Genomic DNA, 24,254 nt, shown 5'->3' with positions numbered 1-24,254 from the left:
TCTTTACAGGTTGATTGTCCCCTCATACTTTTTGATTGGCATTTGTACACAAGCTGTATTAATAAACGTTTTTGTGTGAAATATGGGCTTTTTTTTGCTCGACAATGCGAGCCCTTTGTTAAAATTTCCCTAGCTCACCACTGATTATAATTATTATTATTATTATTGCATGAGCACCTCTATGGAGTCCTAAGACTCAACACAGGAGACCCAGACTATCAAGACATTAATGAACAAAACACTCACATCTGACTCAAACAACCGATTCCATTTATTCAACATTCTCCAAGCAAAAAATCTAGTCCTCATGCCCGTGCTAACTACACTGTTACCCAACTTCCAAGGATGATCTCTTGTTCTTTTCTCAAACACAGAAACATTTCTCCTGCATCAATTCCTATAAAATCCTTTAAGTAACATAAATATTTCTATCATATTTCCACTTTCTCACTTATCAACGAGAGAGAGAACTTTTACAATCCACAAACCGTCAATTTATCCTTATAGGGAACATTCCACAGACCACTCACCATCTTGGTTGCTCACCTCTGAATCCTCTCCACAACTTCCTCATTCCCAAGACACCTAGCTGACCAGCTTGAGCACAGCAGTCCAGATGTGGTCGTATCAAGGATTTATAAAGAGGGATGATAACTACCTTATGTCTGTTTGTTGCTGTGTTCTTCAATAACCAAGTAATTCTGTGAGTTACCCTAGCTATTTTAGCAGTGTACCCTCTAAACGTCAACTCTCCATCTACTATTACTACTACCATTGTCAAATCCCTGGCTTTATCACTTTCCTGGAGTACAGTTCCCTCAATGGGATACACAACTTGTAATCTTTATATCCCAAAATGCATAACTTTACACATTAAATCGACATCCATTGTTTTGTTCATACTGTCAGCCTATTCAAATCATTCTGCAAGTTCTCTACATTACCTTGATTCACTGTTACCTTATCCAACTACACATCTTCAGCAAACAACTGACTATCTCCCTTCAGATGATTTCCTATATTATTTATGTACAAATTAAACAGCACTGGTCCAGGCACAGAACTTTGCAGCACACCACTAGTCACATGCCTTCTCCTGGATTCTGCTCCTCCATATATTACTTTTTGATATCTGTCCATCAGCTACTCTTTTACCCATATCACCAGTTTCATATCCATCCCCAGTTGTTGTAGTTTGCCTAATAGAGTTCCGTGTGGTATCCTGCAAACACCTTTACAAAATTTAGCATTATCATCATGTAGCCATTCCCTTTATCCAACTCCGCTGTCACCCTATTACGAAAAGTTAATAGATTAATAAAACATGACCAACCCTTTACAGAGCCGTGCTGCCCCTCATAGAGTATCATATTCTTATCCATCCAAAGTAATTATCATGAAATACCATACTTGTCCTCTTTCACATAACTTTCAGATTCATAGAATTTGGAAGTTCTATGAAAACTGAAAATGATATATGAAAAAAATTGCTTTTAAAGTAAACTTAGAATTAGCTGTGGCAATTTTGTGGGAACCACAGAAATAGTTTGTTATAGTGGATAGTCTCCGTAAACCGTGTTTTACCACAGAAAAAGAAAATGACTACTCTTACATTACATACTCTCAAATGACTACCAGTGATTCCTTATCACCAGAGAGACCATGAATATCTTGAAGAGATAGCAGAATACATGAGAATGTTGTGTACACCAGTCTCCCTCCCCTTCCCCCCAACACACAAGAAATGTGGGAGACCAAATAAAAATTAATTTAAAATTTTTATGAGAGATACTGATAGGTTGCTTTATAGCAACCTATCAGTATCTGATGAATTTTTCGTTATATGGAAGGTGGGAAAAGACCACAGGGCATCCATGGAAGTTAAGTTTGTTCACAGTCAAGAAAGGGGTAAGAGCTAGGTTTTTCTCTCACAGAGCAGTGAGTGAGTGGAATAGTTTCCTTTAGGGATAGTGAGTACATCTAGTGTGAATGAATTTAAAGGAAGGTATGATGTCATAGCTGGTTTGGATGAATTATAGCTTCCTTCGATCAGTCCTTGACTCCCTGGAGGTCTCAGATAATAATAAGGCTGAAACAGGACTATCTATGAGATCAAGTTTAAAGTAAGTCAATGAGAAAAGAGCATTACTCAGCTTTACTACTCCTAACATGAGAACAGTACACCAAGGCTACAAATCCCAAATCTATAATTTGTATAGTTTAATAATGTGTGTGTGTGGGGGGGGGAGATGGTTCTGGCTGGTGCTGTGTACAAAAGGATCATGGCAAGTGAAATCATCAGGGAGCTGAATATTCATAACTTTTGATTTTGATGAAAGCAAGTTATTTTTTTACCAATCCTTTAGGTGGAAGAAAGTAAGAAAGTATTTTTAAATTTTTCCTAGCATTCTATTAATTATGGCAGCCATTTTTATTCTGTTGGCAGATCCATAGAATTTTTAGTGTCTACAGCTTATTTCCAGACCGTCCATTTCTGATTTCTTTTAAAGCACAATCTGTGTTTGTGTGTATGTGCGTGTGCACTTATTTGTATTTTCATACAAATGCAATTAATATGTTCCAAATGTTCTTTTTTTTTCCCCATTTCATACTCTAGCCTGTATGAACTACTGAACCCATAAATCAATTTTTTTTTTCTGTGTTTTTTGTATATATGTTGTGAAATGTATGCCCGAAATCATTTTGATTAACGTTTCTTTAATGAAAAAAATTACCTCAAAATTTTTAAAAAATTTAAAACTAACTTCAAAACTCACAAACACCACATAATCCAAAAAAAAAAAAATGTGCATTTCTTTACTTATAAAAAGCTGTCTAGACTTCAGAGATGAAAATAACACATCTCTGCAGTATTTCACATGTCAAATCCTTTCCCAATATCATTAATGTACAGGTTGAATAATTTGTACAATGGACCAAGGACTGATCCTTGAGGCACACCACTGATTATCTTAAATCTTGCAGATTCACCCCCCCCACACACATACCACTTTCTGATATGTCAGTCAGCCATCCTCTTATCCATGCCAATAGTCTATAATCCAATCCCATATTCTCCAATTTATGCAGCAGTGTTCCATGTTGTATTCTGTCAAAAAACCTTACCAAAATCGAAAAGTATCATAGTGTATCCATTCCCTTTGTCTGACTCATTATTAACATTATAATAGAATGTGAGCAAGTTACAAAAACATGGCCTTCCCTTAGTAAACCCATGCTGTTCATTGCAAAGTAGAGATTCTCTGTCAACCCATTTCTGAATATGAGCCCTAACCAACCTTTCCAAAATCTTCACCACCACCACTCTTCAGATAGTGATTGGTTGATAGTTGGATACATCAGTCTTTGCACATCTTCTGTGTAATAGGATTACTATACATTCTTTCCATTGGTCCAATAGAAGGCGAAATCAGAAATTGGAATATATGGACACTTGGGCTAGCAATCATGTCTCCTATAAGATTCGTGCTAGGGTGAGTGCATTCCAGTAAGCTCTTTGGTCAATTTTCATACGAAACTTTCATAATTTCTGCATTCAGCTTTGAAATAATTCTGGATTTAATATCCACTAGACTTAAATAATTTTGCATTGCCGAAATGAAGCCTTTTGGCTCTTTATCTTAGTAAATACTTTACACACCAACCGAGAGTTCACTTACGAAAAATACACCTCTCCAACACTTTGAGTTCCTTAGAACTGAATGAGAGTTTTTGCTCTCTTTAAGGGTTCTGCCTGTTCTCTGAGAAGAACCAATCAGTTCGAAACAGCTGTCAGGGCAGTGAAACCTTATCGAAATGGACCAATAGAAGGCAAATATATGGACGATTGGGCTAGCAATCATGTCTCCTATAGGGTCTGCACTAGGGCAACTCGTAAATGCTGGTGAGTGTATTCCCATAAGCTCTTTGGTCAATTTTCGTATGAAACTTTCATGGTTTTTGCATTCGGCTTTGAAATAATGCTGCATTTAATATCCACTTGATTTATATAATGATAGAATTCTTTTGGATTGTCTTTAACTTGCAAAGCCAGTTTCTTTCCGACACTATAATCATATCTAACATTCTTTGACCTTGATTTCCTTCTGTCACTTGCTGTTTGCAGGAATTGTCAGTTTCATTCTTCTCATGCGAATTCATAGCTACCCAATCAATGTTCAGATAATTAAAGTCCCTCATTATGATTACTCTTTTTGCACCCATTGTATTTATTTCTTGATGCATTTCTTTGTCTTGCATATCTAACATTTCATTTTCTGAGGCACTTTTGACTGAATCAATCCACCTAGACCTTGGTGCATTTCTTTCTATTTCCTGTTTTGATGTTGTTGTTTTTTTCACTAGACCTCATGCCAGTAGGATAACAGTTAATTGTTACTTTGGCATTCCATTTGGAATGTAATCTATCTTGTCTCCATATATACATGTGTGTGTGTGTGTGTGTGTGTGTGTGTGGGTGTACACTCCAGATGATCACCTTAATATGAAGATCGAAACTTTGGAAATTAAAGTAAGCATTCTTAACATGATTGTAGTCAGTCAGCTACTGGAAAAACTAAAACACCCCAACTCAATATCACCTGAGTTCAAGATCTGTACTATCAACATAAAGATGCCTGAATGGCAAAGAAATGGAGCTAGCTGAGGAATTGGATAAGTATTAGATCGACATAATAGGGGTGGCTGCAAAAAAAAAAAAAATGACAAAAACTAGTGAGATTTTTCTGAGCAATAAATACAAAATATTATATTCAGGAAATGACAATTAAGGAAAAGGAGAAGCCATAGTATTCAACACTAAATATGAGGCTAATCTTCTTGAATGGCAGGCAATTTCAAGTAGAGTGATGTGGGCAAATATCAGAATGGGGAACTGGACAATGAGACTTATTTGTGCATATGGTCCCATAGAAGGTTCTACTAAGGTAGAAGTGAAGGAATTTTTTGAGGCTTTAGAGAAAGCAACTGACACAATGAAAAAGAAAAAGTTGGTCCTTGTTGGGGATCTAAATACAAGAGTAGGAAATGATTGTCAGAAATACAAAAATGTTTTGGGAAAATTTGGAGAAAAGAGCAAAGCTAATAATAATGACAAATACCTGTTGGATTTTTGCTCAGGACATGAACTGGTTATTACTAACACCATGTGTTCCAACATAAAAATGTGCACATGGAGAGAAGAGGCAAGGAATCAAAAAAGTCTCATTGACTATGTTATTGTGGATAGTGATGTTTTCTCCCTGGTGCAGGATACCACAGTGTACAGAGGATTTGAAATATGAAGTGATCACTATTTAGTCTTGAGCAGGATAAAATTGAATTTCATATTGAAAAGATTAACATGTAAGAAAGTTTTAAAGCGAATAAAAGTGGAGCAGCTCTCAGATGTGAACTGTAGACTAAAATACACAAGCATTAATGAAGAAAAAATGAAAGAGTTTGAGAACAGGAAGCAAACTTTGGAGATTCAATGGTAAGCCCTGAAGGAAACATTGATTGATTCAGCCAGAGAGGTATGTGGTGAGGTTGTCTACAAGGATAAAAAAATCAGAACTCCATGGCGGACACAGGGAGTTAAAGAGGCAGTGAAGGAAAAGAAGAAAGCATACCAAACGTTCCTGCAAATAAGTCAGCTTGTGCTCTTAGAGAATATAGAAACAAATGTAAGAAAGCTAAACACTGAGTGAAATTAGCTAAACAAAAGTCATGGGAAGACTTTGGTAAAAGCATAGAAAATAAATGTCAAGAAGGCGGCAAGATATTCTGGAGGTTGTTGAAGAAGCTCATAAATGAAAACTTGAGAAAAAAGATATCTTTGATGTATGCAGCAATTACTTTGAAAAATTGCTAAATGAAGCAATCAGTGGTAAAAAACACTGACTGACTGAAATGCAGTCAGGAATATACATCCATACTTGAAGTAGAAAAAGCCATCAAAAGCCTGAAATGTGGAAAGGCAGCTGGAGTAGATGATATTTGACCAGAAATGCTCAAGTATGAAAGTATAAAAGTCATGGGATTGTCAGAAATACAAAAATGTTTTGGGAAAATTTGGAGAAAAGAGCAAAGCTAATAATAATGACAAATACCTGTTGGATTTTTGCTCAGGACATGAACTGGTTAGTGGCTGCACTGCATAGTTCAGAAGGCCTGGAGAGAGGAACGAATTCCAGGTTATTGGAGTAGAGCTCGCATAGTACCCATATATATAAAAAGGGAAATAAAACTGAATGTGAGAATTATACAGGTATTTCCCCACTGAGTGTTCCTGGTAAGATATGTGCAAGTATACTTGGGAAACGGTTGAGAAGAATTGTGGAAGAAAAGCTTGAAGAACTAGCTGGATTCAGGCCAAATAGAGGCTGTCAGGATCAGATCTTTACTTTATGCCAAATAATTAAGAAATCATGGGAATATAACAAAGATCTGTATTTAAGTTTTGTAGATCTGGAAAAGGCATATGACAAGATAGATGCCAAGAGAGAAGCTATCCAAAATGCTATAGTTATATGGTGTCAGTTGGGCATTATATCAAGCAATACTTAGTCTTTATTTGAGTTGTAAGTCAGCAGTTAGAATTGAAGGAAGTACAGAAAGATGGTTTAATGTTAAATCTGGTGTCAGACAAGGATGTACGTTATCTCCTCTTTTATTATCTATATGGATCACATTATGAAGGAAAGTGGTATTCAACCTGATATCAAAATTGTAGATGTTAATGTCAGCTCTTTTCTTTATGCAGATGATGTTATACTTCTAAATAAATCCACTACAAGTCTGCAAGATTTCCTGACTTGTCAATAACAAGGTAAAGACAATGAAAATAGACAGATGCATTGAAAATATTAACTTCGTTGTGAATGGAAGAGCCTATAGAACAAGTAAAATATTTCAGCTACTTAGACATGATTTTTAGTGAAGATGATAAATTAAATATGGAAATTGACAACAGAATCAACAAAGCTGGTATGGTGGAAAGTCAATTGAATAAATTTATATGGAATAAGAGTCAAAACAAAATTAGTCAGAACACTAAATTAGCTCTATACAAGACAGTGTTCAAACCAATTTTAACTTATAGATCTGAGAGCTGGGTTAGAAGTAAAACACTTGACCAAAGACTAGAAGCCACAAATGTGAGAGTCCTGAGAAATATTAGGGGCGTGAACAGATGGCATCAATGGCAATATCATATTAAAAACGAGGATATTAGGAATGAACTTGACATTGTTAGCATCCAGGAATGTGTTAGCAGAGCTAATCTCAGGTGATAAATTTATATGGAATTTATATAGAAAATCTTTCCTCTTCCATTACTTAAACAGAATGGAAGAGGAAAGATTATCAAAACAAGTGTTCTCTGCCAGGTTGGCAGGGAAAAGACCCAGAGGAAGACCAAGATATAGGTGGATTGGATAAGATCTGATAATGTTGGAGTCTTGACAAGTGACAGACTGATTTGGAAGATTGTAGATAGGAAGTTAGTAATTATATAAATTTTTCATGTAGTACTATCATATCCTGTACACCCCTTGGAGGGTACATGACAGGAATTTGAGGATGATGAATGGCTATAGTCTCTATAATTTCATTGAAATGAATGCTGATCACCGTGTAACATTAAAGGAAAGACTACACATGTTATATTGTGTAACGCACTTTAGATGACCATTGAGGGGTAGCTCACCTGACCTGCAAAAAATGCAGCTCTGGCTAGGTAGGAACATCTATATAATACACCAGAGTAATGGAGAAATGTTGAATGGAGTCACAAATCTAAATCCTGTTATTTCATGCCCATGGAAAGACAATGGTATTGATAAGAGTACTAAGCCTTTGGACTTTTCATGGTTGGTCGCAATATGGCATGCTGATGGAATATAGATTGTGATCTGGGTTTGTTTTTCCTGGTATTTCTTAGGTTCCGTGATACTGGTAATCAAGGTGAACGGTGTGGCTTACCTGAACGTTATTCTTGATGAAGTATGCCATTAACATTGATTCATATACTATGTATATGATTTATGTTTCCAGCATGATTGTGCACTTCAAGAGTGTGTTGTGTGGGAATAGTTACAGGAAGAAGATAACTGTATATTAAACTTTACAGGAAATTATATTCTTGTTTATGAGAAGAAGAAGAAATGGACACTTACAATCCATAAAAAGAAAAAAATCCAAGGCTAATGAAAACAAAACCTCTCACTGTAGGAAGCTAGAAGACCATTAAAAAAGAAAGGAATGAAAATATTTCTACAATTGAATTGTCGTAACATTGACAACATCAAGGTTGTCTTGCAGAAGTATAAACCACAGATGGGGAAACCTTGGCCCATATGCAGCTTTTTGAGGTTTGGCATAGCCTTTTCACATCTTTAGTCAATTATGTATCTTCATTGTTTACAAATTATACATTCTCAAATGGCATGTATTTTAATTAATTATATTTAAAAAATATAATGTAAAATATAATTTAAAATCAATCTATCCATTGTTCTATGTTTGGCATTTCATCCTTATCCAATTGTTCAGTGGTTAGTATATTATCATATTATATTAATTTGTCACTAGAGGCCACTATTATCAGCTTGATTTGAAAAAAATAGTTCAGTTTTGCATGTGTTGTTGCTATGTTGCAGTGCTGTTATATTTATTGTCATTTTATAACATGCTAAACAAGAAAAGTTTTTTTTTTTAACCACCCAAACAGCTACACAGATAAAATATAAAAAAAAACTCTCTTCATATCATAATAAATTTAGTTTAATCCTTTATCCAAGTGTGAGCAAACAAAGTTTGCACCTGAAAATACTGGGATAGGAGTGTTGTTGGTCCACCTTTGCTACGAGTTGCCCGGTGTTGTACTACCTTACCGGGGTAAGGTAGTACAACACCTACCTTACCCCGGTAAGGTAGTACTCACCATATTCAGTCCTGAAGATATTTTCAGGCGCAAACTTTGTTTGCTCACACTTGGATAAAGGATTAAACTAAATTTATTATAGTCTAACCAAGTGAAAAATAAACTTTCAACATCTCTTCATATCCATATTATTTCCATAATATCTAAAGGTTATATTAACTTCAGTGGACGCTTCATAGATATAAATCTACGTAATTATTGACACATGTGTACACATCAAGGCCAGTACAGTGGTTAATTTGTTTATTAATTTTTAAAAATTTTAATTGATATCCTAAATATGCCAATTATGAAGAAAAGAACAATTAAGGAGGAGAACAGAGCATTTAAACATGAATGGGAGCTCTAGTACTACATGTTTGCAGTCAAAGATAAAATGGTATATCTACCTTGTGATACTGTGATTTTAACAGTGAAAAGATGCCTTATGTATACATAAGGACTACACATATGTAAAATTGGAAGGAGAACTAAGAAAATAAATGCTTATAAATATCAAACTTCAAAAAAGCCAATGACTACAACAATTATTTCAAGTGATGACAGGACAAAGTAATGAAATTACTGAAGCAACTTATAAGATGGCATATATACTCAGGCGAAAAGGTAAGCTTTATAGCGATGTTGAAATCATAAAATAGTGCATTGTCAAAGTTGTAGCATGTCTAGATTCAGATAAAGCTAATAGATACAACTTCCTCTTTCACAAAGAACTGTAATAACTGACTGAGAACATGAATCAGCTATAAATGTTACTGAACAGCTTCAGAAAATTTGCCAGAATGAAGATACAGTACACCACTAATTTTTCTGACAACAGATGGTCTGGCACCTCCTTTAGTTCCGACAAAATTACAAGAGCACAGTTGAAATCCCTGCAACCACTCAAATAGTCCTGCCACTGGACTGCCAGAGATGTGCTTAAATAATTAAGCACAACATGCTCACTAATTAGTGTGAGTATGTCTATAGTGAAGAATTGCCTGAAAGGTTTAAGAAGTGTCATGGAATTTCTATCCAAAAGTTTGTAGTGAAAAACAGTCTACAAATCAATTGAGAAACAAATAGAATCTGCAAAACAGAATGAGCTATCTTAAGAGAAAGGATCATATTCACTAGATCAGAGTTTACAAAGATAGACCAAAATACATTTACTGTACATAGTGAACTGGCTACATTGCTACTGTCCGACCTATGGGATAACATTGATAGATTTATCCAACAAAGCTATGGCAATTGCTAATCATAAGAAATATAATTTAATAAAAAAATTTAACTTGCTTCAACAAGAAAAAGAAAAACATCTAGATCAGTCTAAAGTGGTGATTAATCTTTCTTCCAAAGTTTTGTCAAAAACGGAAAAAAATCTCCTAATGAAAGGTTTTAATTTTGCTTTCTCGACAGAATATTCCAAAAGTAGACATCATACTGCAAATTGAGAAAGGAATCCACAATCTTCCTAGAGATTCAGCAGATCTCATCCACATACAAACTTCAGCCTTATTATTAAAATATTAAGTACCACGTAGAAAATTACCTAAATTGGAATTCATAGCTCTTAAAGAATTAAGTCGAGATAAAAACATAACAATAATCAAAGCAGATGCAGGAAATGCAACAGGAGTTATGAATTCAGATGAATATGCAAGAAAAATTAACAACCTATTAGAGGATTCCAATACCTATTCATCCTTAGAAAGGGATCCCACATCTCATCTCATCTTCTATATACCCTCTTTTACCTTGCAGTGTCGAGGGTTTATTAATCATCAGACCGAAAACCATTCATAGGATAAGGTGGTCAGCCCTACGCCCCGGTGTATCCTGTGTCCTATAGTGTTGAGTTCTCAAGGCCGGTTTGCCTGCTTTGCGGGATGAAAAAGCCCAGGATAAACTGGGGAAAAAACCCTACTGTCCACGCTCAAGACCGGCTAACTTGGCTATGGCTGAGGAAGATCCTTTAGCTCCTCATGTCACCGACCAGAATCAAACCTAGGACACTCCTTCCCCAGGCATAGGAGTTCTAGGTTCGATTCCCATTGGTGATGTGAGGAGCTGAAGGATCTTCCAAATGGCATGCACATAATAAAACCAATGAGTTGATCAAAAAGTTGCTTAATTGGCCAGAAGAATTAAAAAGATCTTTATCATCAAAACTTCCATTAGTCCCAAGAATTTATGGAGCACCAAAAATTCATAAAAAAGATATTCCGTTATGGCCAATTGTAGATGGGAGAGATTCTCCGACCTCAAACTTAGCAAAATATCTGACAAACATGATAACACCACATATAGGAAAAACAGAATCTTTTATAAAGAATAGTTTGCATTTCATTGAAAAGGTAAAGGGTATAAACATAGAACCTTCAGACATCTTAGCAAGTTTCGATATAGTTAGTCTCTTCACCAGTGTACCCAGAAATGACACAGTGGATCTACTTGGAAATCTTTTCCCACCAGACACTATAGGACCTTTCAAACACTGCATGGTAAACACATTTTTCATTTTTCAAGACAAATATTGGGGAAAAAAAAGGACTTGCCATGGGGTTTCCTCCCTTTCTCCAGCTCTAGCCAACCTATTTATGAAAAATTTCGAAACAAATGCATTAAAAACCTATCAAAAACGACCAAAAGTTTGGCTACATTATGTAGATGATATTTTCATTATTTTTCCTGGAACAGTAGATGAGCTCCTTGCTTTTAAAGATTATCTAAACAACTTGCATCCCAATTTAAAATTCACAATGGAACTTGAACAACACAAAAATTACCTTTCCTAGATATCCTTGTCGAACGAAGAGGAAAAAAGGTTATCCTTCTCTGTATACAGAAAACCCACCACAACAAGAAGATTTTTAAATGCTGCTTCACTCCACCATCCATTGAAAACAATAGGCATAATTAAAACTTTGCGATATAGGGCATACAATATTATTATTAGACACCTCCATCCAAAGACTCATCGAGGGAGAGAGTGCCAACAGCATCGAATGATTGAACCCTTCCAACTACTAACCATGCTCAAACTTGCTTAACTTTTTGTGTGAACCATTAGTTGCAGAGGCTCTACCAATCGACCAACCAAATGGGAAAAATCTGGATTTTTCATTTATTTTTTTCATTTTTTTTATGCCCTACTAAATTTCACTTTCATCTGTGAATAATTAAACCTTTTAAGATATATCTAGCACACAAATTAAAAGAAATGAACAATTGCACTACCTGGTACAGAACCTTACATTAAATAATTTGAACCTAAGATAATAAAAAAAAAAATCATAATACTGCTCCTACAACTCTCCTACTTAAGCAAGATTTCAAGAATGCAATCATCCTGCTGTACATCAAAAATGTTACGGAGAAAGTAGATATGATGCTCCACGAGTACAACATAAAAGTGGCATTTCTACCTTTACAAAAAATATCAAGATTCCTACATCCACCAAAACCGCTACATCACCCCAATGAAAAAACCAGGTGTCTATGAGATTCATTGCTCTTGTGGCAATGTTATTTAGGCCAGACGGGAAGATCAGGAGAGGTCTGCATGTCTGAGCATGTAAAAGACGTTGAAAAAAGAAGGGAGCACAAATCAGGTTTAGCATTCCACACAGCCACTACTGGCCATCAAGTACTCTGGCAACAGAGTGTTTGACAGTTGCGAAGTTTTAATATTATACATATTAAAAACATCCAATATGTGTAATAAATTGTCATTAACCCCTTAACGTATCAATTAAAAATCAGAAAGCGGTCGTTTTTCTGCCAATTTTTTGGGCGAGGATGATTTGCTGGATCAAATGCATCATTATTTGAAAAATAATGATGAATTTGTGCAAACGAAATAGCCGATACACACCACTGGCAACTTTTCTCAGCTGAAAGGAAATAGGCACAAGATTGTCTAGCATCTATATTCGGTTGTATTTATATGTGAAACCGAAATTCAAAATCAATTTTGGTGCAATAAGCAAAAGACGTGTCAGAGACGTCTTTGTATGCTTTTGTTGTGTAAAAAATTGTGTGTTCTGAAGGCAGAACTTTTATGTACCATTACCCCTGATGATGCAAGTCTTAAGACGCACGAAACTTGTCAGGTTTTTTAATTGTTTATTTTTAATAAACTTTATATTAATATGTGCTCTCAGTACCGAAAACTACCCACAGAACTGTTCAACCTCACCCCAGAGCTGAATTTGTGTAATAAAAATGTTCATATGGTGTTTTTGCCACTATACTGTACATTCCTTAACGACTAAGACTAACGAATATTATGCTATGTGAAGGACAAGTGTTGCTAATTTTTCAGGAAACATTTGTTAGATATAAATGATGGCAAGCCTGTAGAAACATTAAATAATTTATTGAAAGAAGTGCTTTGGGTGTTTGCTGATGACTGGGAGAAGTTACAAGCGTCAACACTAAAGGAATGCTGGTATAAGTTGTGGCATGTCTTGACATTTGATACTTCTGATGATGAAAATGTATGCAACGATTTTACAGGATTTAATATATTAAAGGAAAGGAGAAAGAAGTTTGTGCTTAGGTTGCTTGAGTATGCAAAAAGTGTTACAGAACCTGCTTTGAAGGATATAGCAAGTACACAATTTACAGACAACAGTAGTATTTTTTTGTCTGTAAATTGTATGTGTTCTGAAGGCAGATTTGTCTGTAATATTCTTTATAATATTCCTTTGTCTTGTAGTTATGTCATAATAAAAGAATTTAAGTAGCAGTGGAGAGAGTGAGGTGTATTTAGCAAAGTAAAGTAGAGTGCCCTCTCATGATGAATCCTTAGACTTCCCTGGAGGTGTCGTGTAATAATAAGTCCACTGATATTACTAACTCAGCGCAAGTTTTATTTTATATTCACTTATAACTGCAGATTTTCAGTGTTATGAGGAGCTACTAACTTTGGCTACATTCATGAGGAGAACACGTGGAATCGATGTTCGTAATATTTTTAAAGATAAATGTCAGGAAGCAAAGCTTAATTTTTGTAATTTAGTGATATATGCTCAGATGGTGCTCCTTCTATGAGAGGAAATCATGAAAGATTTGTTGCATTACTACAAAATGAAATGCGAAATTCCGATAACTTGATTTCATTTTATTTTGTATTACATCAACAAAAGATTTCTGCCAAATCTACTCTTTTTAAAGACACATTGAAGAAAGTTGGTGATATTATTAACTATATTCGAGCAAATGCTTCAAGGTTTCACCAATTTTGCAGTGTGCTCCAAAATGATGAGGAAACATTAAGTGTGAACTTCCTTCTTACTCTAAGGTATATTGATTGTCAACAGGGAAAAGTTCCAGAAAAAGTTTTAACACTACAAAAAAATTACAGATGTTTACATGGAACAAAATATACCTTCTGAATTTTCTAAACAGGGATTTCTGCAGAAATGTTGCATCCTTATTTGACTTAATGTTAAAACAAAACCAGCTAAATGTTTGCCTACAAGGCAAAACTAAATCAGTATATGAAATTTGACAAAATATTGAAGCATTTAGGAAGAAGTTGATTTTTTTTTTTTTTTTTCAAAGCTCTTCTTTCCAGCCTTGCAATTTTGGAAACAATTTTCCTGAACAGGCAAAGGTAGTTGAAGAATGGTTCACTAATAAAACTTTAAGGAACTGTGATATTAATGAATACAGTAGTGTCCTGGACTCATTGATTGAAGAATACAATTGACAGGTTTAAAGATTTTGAGAAACATGATTTCTGACTAAAACTGGCTTTCCCACCATATCTGGTTGGTGTCTATAGTGCACCTGAAAATTTATAACTGGAGCTGATTAAGCTCTCAGAAGACAATATTCTGAAATCTGTTTGACAGTAAGAAAGATCCCATTGAAATATGGAAGAATCTATCTCAAATAAGTCATTAAGTTATGTACCACTTAGTTAAATAAATTAACCTGAAGCTTCTATTCCTAGAATATAATAAAACAAAGTGTTTTAATTGTTGAGATGTTTAGTTTATAGAACTCTGTCACACTTTTTTGCAATCAAGGTTAACCAACTTTTTCCAACAGTAAGTAATGTCCTCTATGTGGATGACTTTACGATCTTCTATCATTCATGTAATGTAAGGGTCATAGAAAGCTAGCTGCAACAAGCCATTGAACATATTTCAAAATGAATGCCTACAAATGGATTCAGATTGAGGTCTGTTTGCATTTTTGCCATAAACATGGTTCATCTTGGTCCATAACTCGGGCTAGGATTAAAGTTTAATCCCAAGAAGCCAAGTTACTGGGGCTCATATTTGAAAAAAAAAATCAGTTTTCTCTTCTCCCAACATCAGTTGTGAGATAAGTGCCAATAAAGAAATGAACATTCTTCTCATCCTATCTTCCATCTCTTGAGGTACTGATAGATGTTCTTTTATTTGATTGTGCAGGGCACCAATTAGATCAAAACTTAATTATGGGTTCCAAGAGTATGGTTCTGCCAGAAAGAGAGAGAGAGAAAGAAAATGTTTCTTTCTTGTGGACATGTGTGCATTGCATTATGGGATACTAAGGCAATTAATGTAAAGACATTAGCCTTTATATACAAGTAGCCCAGTTGTGATGTTACTTCACCCGCAATTCACAAATTTTTATTTGCTTACCCTTGGATAAAAGATTAAACCAAGAATATAATTTCTTGTCATCTTTAATTTATAGTATATTTAATTTATAGAGAGAGAGAAAGAAAATGTTTCTTTCTTGTGGACATGTGTGCATTGCATTATGGGATACTAAGGCAATTAATGTAAAGACATTAGCCTTTATATACAAGTAGCCCAGTTGTGATGTTACTTCACCCGCAATTCACAAATTTTTATTTGCTTACCCTTTGATAAAAGATTAAACCAAGAATATAATTTCTTGTCATCTTTAATTTATAGTATAGCCAGGTGAAAAACCTTTCAAACATCTTTCTCTGATTTTATGCCTGTTAACATTGACATTTCAAAATTGGAGACCATAATAGGATCTTCTGTCATCTTCCCAGACAGCATAATATCTGCTCGGATACCACTAGAATGTAACAACTTTACTGCTGAGATGTATGTGATAGAGCTTGCATTAAAATACATTGTGACTACATCACTACTAAAGGTGCATAATATATTCAGGGGCTAATTTTTAACGGCATTAACAAAACCAAACAGTTTGATCAAAAGATGTTTTATTAACTGTTTACATTTCACTGAATTTCAAATCAGCATCATCAGAGCACAATGCAATTAGTATACGTGACAGTAAGTGAAACAATACAATTGTAATACATCTAAAGTCCTATTTTGATGCCCTCTAATGTTGTAAAAAAAAATAAGCAGTTAATAAAACATCTTTTGATCAAATTGTTTGGTGTTGGTAATACTGTCAAAAATTAGTCATGAATAACCGTCAACACCTAAGCTTATCTGTTAGAATAATATATTCAGATTCACAAAGTTCTCTATATGCAATAAGATGTCTAGAGCTGCAGAAACATCCAGTACCCTCTCGAATCTAAACATGTCCTTTATCAGTTATGAAAGTTACACTAGGATGCTCACTTCTGTTGGATTCCAAGCCACATTGAGATTAAGGGAAATGAGCAACCTGACTAATATTTGTCCCATACACCAATTACAGGCTGATCATAAGACATACTTTTATCCCGGTGTCAGTCATGGAATAGAGAGACCAGTAATAAGCTCTAGCAAATCAAGCCTAAAATTTTGTGGTCATCTATTCTATGGAGGGACTTTAAAGAGGAAGTTCTTGCTCGGCTCTGTATTGGTCATAGTCATCTTACACACTCCTTCCTCAATATTGAAAGGTGATGACATTCTGATGTGTGAGTTGTTTGACACTGGAATAACCATCATTCATATTTTAATCAACTGCTTCCTTTTTTGCCAACAAGTGTAGTCATTATTTTAGTCACAACATTCATTATCTGAGCCTTATACTCACTCAGATTTTATCAGATTCATCGTGTCACCCTGGTTTTTAAATTTTTACAGTGTATCATTGTTTATCATCTTTATATAAATTATGTACATATTAGTTCTGATTTTCCTTTTCCCTCTGGTCTTTTCTCCCCAGACTGGCCTGGTTGGCTGAGTAGTTAGTGTGTGTGCTCTTCAGCCAAGACACTGCAAGTTCAAATCCTGCCTTTGGCATGGATGTTTGTGATTGTCCTACAAACTTTGTGTGGAAAGGGAATCTGCGACCCTACCACTTATTCTAGCAGAAGATATCATTTCCAAAACCATGTGAGGTACGGCAGTGACCATACTGCATCTATGGACGTCATATGTGTACATATTAGTTTTATTAATTTATTCTATATATGCTTTTAAAACCTGGTTTTTCACGAACTACACTTCTTTACTCTCCTTTTTATATCTGTTTTTTACACATCCTTTACATTTGTTTATATATACAGTTTTTTTAGATCTATATATCCAATTATTTATTACGTTGTGTACTGGTGCAGTATGGCTATAGCTGTTCTTGTGGCATTAAACCAAATAAATCTTAATGAAATCCCTCCCTCCATCACATAGTCACTGCATCTCAATCCCTTTGAGTGTCGTTGGGAAGTGAATTGAGAATTTTCTTGATGGGGGGAACTCACTGCCAGCAGATTGACATGACTGAATTGATGAATTCTGAATACCTTTCTGGAATAGAGTTTCCAGAACCTGTATCAATGCCCTGACATATCACGTCTTTAAGACTTGCAATGGTCCAACATGCTATTACATGGGTTTCTTCAATAAACTGACTTTTTTTAGCATACACATGCAGTATTCATCCAGATGTTAATGTGTTAAACTTGCACATAATAACACAATTCAGGAATTCATTTTGAGCAGTAGTAGTGGTGGTACTTAATTATACTTATGCAGTCATATGACTTGTTTAAATTGAACAGAAGCTGTACTCAGGTTTCTGAAATCTTTTTTTAATCATAAGTTATTGAATTTGATCAGTTTAATTCATTTACATTAGTATTTAAATTAAGCAATTTTTATTTTTTAGGGGACTGTACAGATTTGCTGTCATTATTTTTTGAATTGGAAACTGCCATGGAAAACAACCTATGTAGAGATCTAGTCTGTACCTCAGAAACACATGAAAAAGGTAAAATTATAGCATACATAAGTTTTCTTTCATCTAACAAAATTTTGGGTTATGATATTTATGCTCTTAATTATTTAGTTGCTATAATTGCATTGCCTTAATGTTCCCCCACATTTATTTTCCCCATCTCGTTTCATGATAATGTGCCTGTTAATTGGCACCATGGTTTGCAGCAGGGGTGAGGGTGAACATGCACACATTTTTTGCTGTATTTGCCACTTTTTTTTTTTGTCAACCATGGTGGCCAAATGGACGAAATTTCCTCACCAGAACCTGTGAATTCAAATCTCATTGTGACTGGATTTAGATGATTATCCTTTGTCCCCATGAATGGTAGCAACACTTTGCTTATGGGAATCCTGAAGTGGTTTAAATATGGTCTCCAAAGAAGGATTTTTAGCTTACTTAATCATTGGTCATCTATAGTACTATTAGTGATTGTCACCATGTAGAAAATTCATACGGCTCACAGGAATAGTTTGTTTTAGTGAATATAGGGAATTCCTAAATTTGGTAGCTTTGTGCTGGGACTAGGTTAGAATGCTTTGTAGATTATTAGAGTAAGTGAATTTGTTATAATAGTATTTGCTATAATAACAATTGAATGTAATATATTATACAATTTCAACCATTCGTGGTTGAGAATAAGATTACCGTAATATCCCACTAAATGTTGTCTGTTTCATGCCAATTATTAATACTGATATAATTCATAGACATGATGCACATACTGTACATGTAAATTATCTAATGTATTAAAAGTATTTAATATAAAATACACTTTATTAAATGATGTTGTACCTATGTTTGTTAGAATTAAACATGCATTCCATTCAGCTAAAGCATATAGAATCTACAAAAAAACAGAACTAGCTATCTCAAGAGAATGGATCAGAGCTTGCAAAGATAGATCAAAATACATTTACTGTACTTAGTGAAATGGCTACATTGCTACTGTACGACCTATGGGATAACATTGATGGAATTACATCCAGCAAAGCTACAGCGATTGCAAATCATAAGAAATATAATTTAATAAAAAAAGTTTAACTTGCTTCAACAAGAAGAAGAAAAATAAGAAAAAACATCTAGATCAGTCTAAAGTGGTGATTAATCTTTCTTCCAAAGTCCTGTCAAAAACAGGAAAAAATCTCCCAATGAAAGGTTTTAATTTTGCCTTATCTCCACAGAATATTCCAAAAGTAGACATCATAGTGCAAATAGAAAAGGAATCCACAATCTTCCTAGAGATTCAGCATATCTTATCTGCATACAAACTTCAGCCTTATTATTAAAATGTCAAGTACCACATAGAAACTTACCTAAATTGGAATTCATAGCCTTAAAGAATTAAGTCGAGATAAAAACATAGTAATAATCAAGGCAGATAAAGGAAATCCAACAGTAGTTATGAATTTAGATGAATACGCAAGAAAAATTAACAACCTATTAGAGGATTCCAATACCTATTCATCCTTAGACAGGGATCCAACATGACATGCACTTAACCTTCCTACCGGCTAGGACGTCTATAGACATCCAACTAAATCTGGATAAGATTCAGTCCACCTGTTTAAAGAACCTGGATAAGAAGTGCAATTTGACTGTCATGTCCATTAGAAGGTGTGATAAACCCTCACGCTGAAGAGAAAGGTTAATCGGATTGTCTCCCGTTCGTAGCTGCCTCTCAGTTGCCTATAACAAGAAACAGACTTTCTTGTTCCATGCTGGTGAACTGGATTTTAGTTATATATGATAGACTAAAATTAGAGAAATTATTTATATTTTTGTTTTCTCTTTTTATTGTACAATACAGTTTTAATTTCTGGACAAAATAAAGTTCTTGCATAATTTCTTCACTTAACCAATTTAATTTTTTATTTTTTTGCACTAATTTTTTTCTAATCGCTACTAGACAAAAGATTTTTCTTTGTTCTCGAAGAAATTAATTCACGATAATTATTTGAAATATTCTTTTAAAAAAAGAAAAGAAAACCGGCTGCCGACGTTCCAGATTATATTAATTTTATTTTTGTACAAAACCATCGAAATCGAATAATACTTAACAGATTTCCTTTAGGACACGCTTGAGCAACTTTGCTTTATAGAGAATAACATGAAATTCTTTAATCATATTACTAAATTTTTTCTTCATGTTGTATAGTAATCTGTACTTTCACTTTCTTGGTTTCCTTGTATACTTGGTCATTACAAAATGAAATTAACAGTTATGATTTAAATTTATATTTTCTGCATAATTCAGATATTTTATTCTCCAATTTTTAAAGTAAGCGATACATTTGCTTATTTTTATCATTCAAAATATGTATATCAAATGTGAAATTTCATTTCCATATTTTTACAATAGAATTGAACTTTATTTCGCCTCTGATAGTTCAACCCCCCCCCCCCCCCCGTTGCATTACTATCACACACCCGAAAGCTGTTATGAAACATAGGTACAGTTTTTATTTAATTCGTTATTTTTCTCTAGTAATTGTTCCACATAACTTTAATTTTTCGATACTGAAACTATGTGGTGATTATTATAAATTAGCAAATTGTAAATCAGACAATATACATATTTCCTGATTATTATAAATCAGGAAATTATGTGATATTCGGATATAGGTGAAATTAATATTTAAAATCACTGTCATCCTTCAAATGCAATATCAGAATAAAGAAAGTGAAAAACCCGAAGTTTCGAAATACATTTCGAAAGCCCGCTCTCGAAATGTATTGGTCTACAGTTCCAGTCTAGTTCAATTTCCAGTCTACAGACTGGATTCTGAACACGCCAATGTTTCGTGATGTTATGACTGAAAAACAATTCAGTCTCATCATGAAGTATTTGCATTTTCAGAATAATGAGGAATACGATCAGGCAACACATCCTCAACAAAATTTATGATTTTCTGATGAAAATCCGTCAAAAATGTAGATCACTCTACATTTCTGAGAGAGACTTGAGTATCGATGAAAGCCTTATGCCATTCAAAGGTGGACTGAAATGTAAGCTGTATATTCCCAAAAAGAAAGCGAAGTATGGAGTAAAATTTTTTATGCTTTGCGAATCGGAAAGTGGATATCTTTGGGATTTCAAACCTTATACGGGAAAGCAAACTGTAATCGAGCATGATAAATATTCGGATCTCCCCTTGTCGATGGGTGCAGTAATGCAGTTACTAGACCCTTTACTGGGGAAAGGTTACTGCATTATAATGGATAATTACTATATATGTGTCCTGAACTCGCTGATTTGCTTTTACAGCATCTTACAGATAGTTATGGTACTGTAAATGCAAAAAGGCGAGATATGCCTCCAGATCTGGCTTCAGGAAAGCTATCGAAGGGGGAAATCCGAACTTATCAGCGAGGCAAAGTCTTTGCACTACGTTGGAAAGACAAAAAAGATGTTTTTCTGCTATCTTCCCTGCACAATCCATCAGCGGAATCCGTGGAGAAGCATGGTTTGAAGAATGAAAAACCCATTGCTGTGTGTGCATACAACGATACTATGGGTTGAGTCGACAGGTGCGATCAGCAGCTATCATTCTACTCTGTAATGAGGAAACAGCATAAAAAATATTACAAAAAAGTGTTTGGACATGTTATTTGAATTTTGAAGTGTTTGGATTTTGTTATTTGGAACAATTTCCTCCTGTACAAGAAAAAATGTTTGTCTACCATAACATATCTAGAATACAGAATAGAAATTGCGAAAGCATTCCTGCATGCACATGCACCTTCTTCAGCAAGCAGAAAAACAGGAAATCCTGCCAGACATCTGAGGTTGAACGCTGCTAACTCCAACCATTATCCCGAAAATCTACCACCAATGGCTAATAAAAAAAAAACCTGCACGCAAATATTATGTATGTAATAAAAAAATATCAGAAAGGAAACAAAAATCTGTGCCCTGAGTGTAAAACTGCTTTGTGTGTTTACCCTTGCTTCAAGGTGTTCCATGCTGTTCAAGAATTTCAAATTCTGAACAGTATGAAATAAAAAATGTTTGTTTTCAAGGCCATCAAAACAGTCCTTTTCAGGACTACAAATATTGATAGATGGATACCCGAATGCACTGTTTCTTTTTCATCTTGAAGGCTAATTTTTAAGTTCTTTTTATGACACAGAGAAACTGGAAAGAGTATTCCAGGTAAAGTATTTCATCAAAACAATAAAAAATAATGAAATAAAATCTACCCTATACATATATATATAAAATGATATACCTTTTTATGTCATGTTTATCGAAACGTTTTGAAACTCAGGGCTACCCTGAATGTCGAGTCTTCAAAATTCGAGTCATCAGAATTCAGGGGCGGAACCCCCTTTCGAGTTATCACAATTGAAGGAGAACTAGTCTACCATACCGGAACACGGGGGGGTTGGGCATAGCCCCCCCTAGTTAATAAATGAAATATATAAATAATAACGGGAACATTTTCACCTTGCCAACACTCAACATTGATGTGATATGGGTTCCAAATTTCTTGTTTCGGAGATATATATATAATGTATGTAATAAATGTATGTAATAAAAATATATATTACAAAGTTTTGTAATAAAAATTTCTGCTACAATGAAGTTTGGCAGAATCAACAATATTATTACCACCTTATTTCTGTTTCTCGTGTGGGAGAAAAATGGTAAAATGTCACTCTTATAATTATATCAGATGTTATAATGGCAAAAATAGTAAGAAAAAAGTCATTTGCACTTTCGCTTCAAAACACAAAGAAAGAACATTGTAAATTCAGCCAGTGGAAAAGAAAATACTACATATTTTTCTCCTGTTATCTGATTTTTTTTCTTATAGTACAAAGAAGAAATCACTGCATATAACATGAAGTCTGCAGGAGGGAAAAAAATCTGGAAATTGGTTACATTATAACGAATAGAGAAATCATGTCAGAAAAATTATTCACGTATGATTCTAATCTCAGCAGACATAACATTTTCTTCTAGATTAGATATCTAAAGTAACGGAACCTTTGCTACTATTTTACACTAAAATGAATGGGTATGTTCCCCAAGTGATTTACGTTTGTAACAGCTGTCTTGCGAACGATTTATGAAATAAATTATCTGAAATATCCGCAGATTGCTTAGGTCTATACCCCCCCCCCCACAAAAAAAAAAGAAGATTATGAAACGCATATGCACCTTTTCTTTGAAAATAATTCAAATCCTCTTTTTCAAGATAATTGTATGATTTAATTTCTAATTTTTGATAATAAAAGTGAAACTGATCATTATAAATTAAGCAATTATTTTGGCATAAATAATGTATAAGCATGTAAACGAAATATCAGTATTTCTGTTAGGATATAGGTAATCAACAATCGAAAAGGAAACAAGACATTCTTGACATATTCTGCACTACAGCCTGGGGCACTTTAGTGTTCTCCCCTTTCTTCTCAATAGCACTGAGAGTAATAAGCCTTCAACTTTTTCTGCAGCTAAGAGGATATTACCAAGTATTTAGAAGACGTAGATTATTTCAGAAATGGCTTCCAGCAGCAGAAGTAATATTTAGATTTTTTTTAAAAGAAAAACAAACACAAATAATATTACTGAACTTTCTTTTGTGTGGTATGCATATAAATAATTTTGCATGGTGAAAATATAGCATATTATTTCTAAAATTTCACATAATTTCAGCAGACAGTAGAACAGCTGGTTTTAGATTGCAAATAAATAGAACAGAATTAGAAGCTTCACAATACAATCTGATTGCCGTATATCTTTTGTCAAAATGGTAAAATGAAGTAATTGATTTTGAATGCTGTCTAGAAACCTGTATAGAAATTTAGAGTAGTTATGCAATTCAGTTCCAGGAGAGAATAAGGAGGGGGGGGGGGAAGCATTAGAAAATCTTCAAAATGAGCAAAAATGTTGAATCATTCCGTATATGATATTTTTCACATTATATTTTCAACATATCTACGAGGTTATGCACTAGATATTATCGTAATATGCATAATACAAATAAATAAGAATAAATAAATACAAATAAAGGCGAAGAATCACGCTAAAATGGATGTAAATTTTTGATACCAGAAAGACACGATCGGAAACCGAGTAATGCAATTTAGCATTTTAACATTTTTTTTTTTATTTTGTCTTTATGAATAACAAAAAATCGTTTCTAAATCT

General features: G+C 34.3%; 1 protein-coding gene across 2 annotated transcripts in view; it reads left to right on the top strand.

Annotated features, from left to right (window-relative positions):
- Positions 1-24,254, top strand: part of LOC150100038 (sorting nexin-13-like) — a 480,335-nt gene that overhangs the window by 135,653 nt on the left and 320,428 nt on the right. For both annotated transcript variants that reach the window (XM_090402415.1, XM_090402416.1), the window contains exon 7: positions 17,987-18,088. In XM_090402415.1, coding sequence (XP_090258541.1) covers positions 17,987-18,088 — 102 coding nt within the window. The remainder of the gene's footprint in view (positions 1-17,986; positions 18,089-24,254) is intronic.

The sequence above is a fragment of the Typopeltis vanoorti genome, chromosome 13 (genome assembly GCF_054136105.1).
Source record: "Typopeltis vanoorti isolate ZY-2024b chromosome 13, IOZ_Tvanoo_1.0, whole genome shotgun sequence".
In the NCBI taxonomy this organism is placed as follows: domain Eukaryota; kingdom Metazoa; phylum Arthropoda; class Arachnida; order Uropygi; family Thelyphonidae; genus Typopeltis; species Typopeltis vanoorti.
The sequence above is the reverse complement of the archived record's forward strand: the minus strand, read 5'-3'. Positions and strand labels throughout refer to the sequence as shown.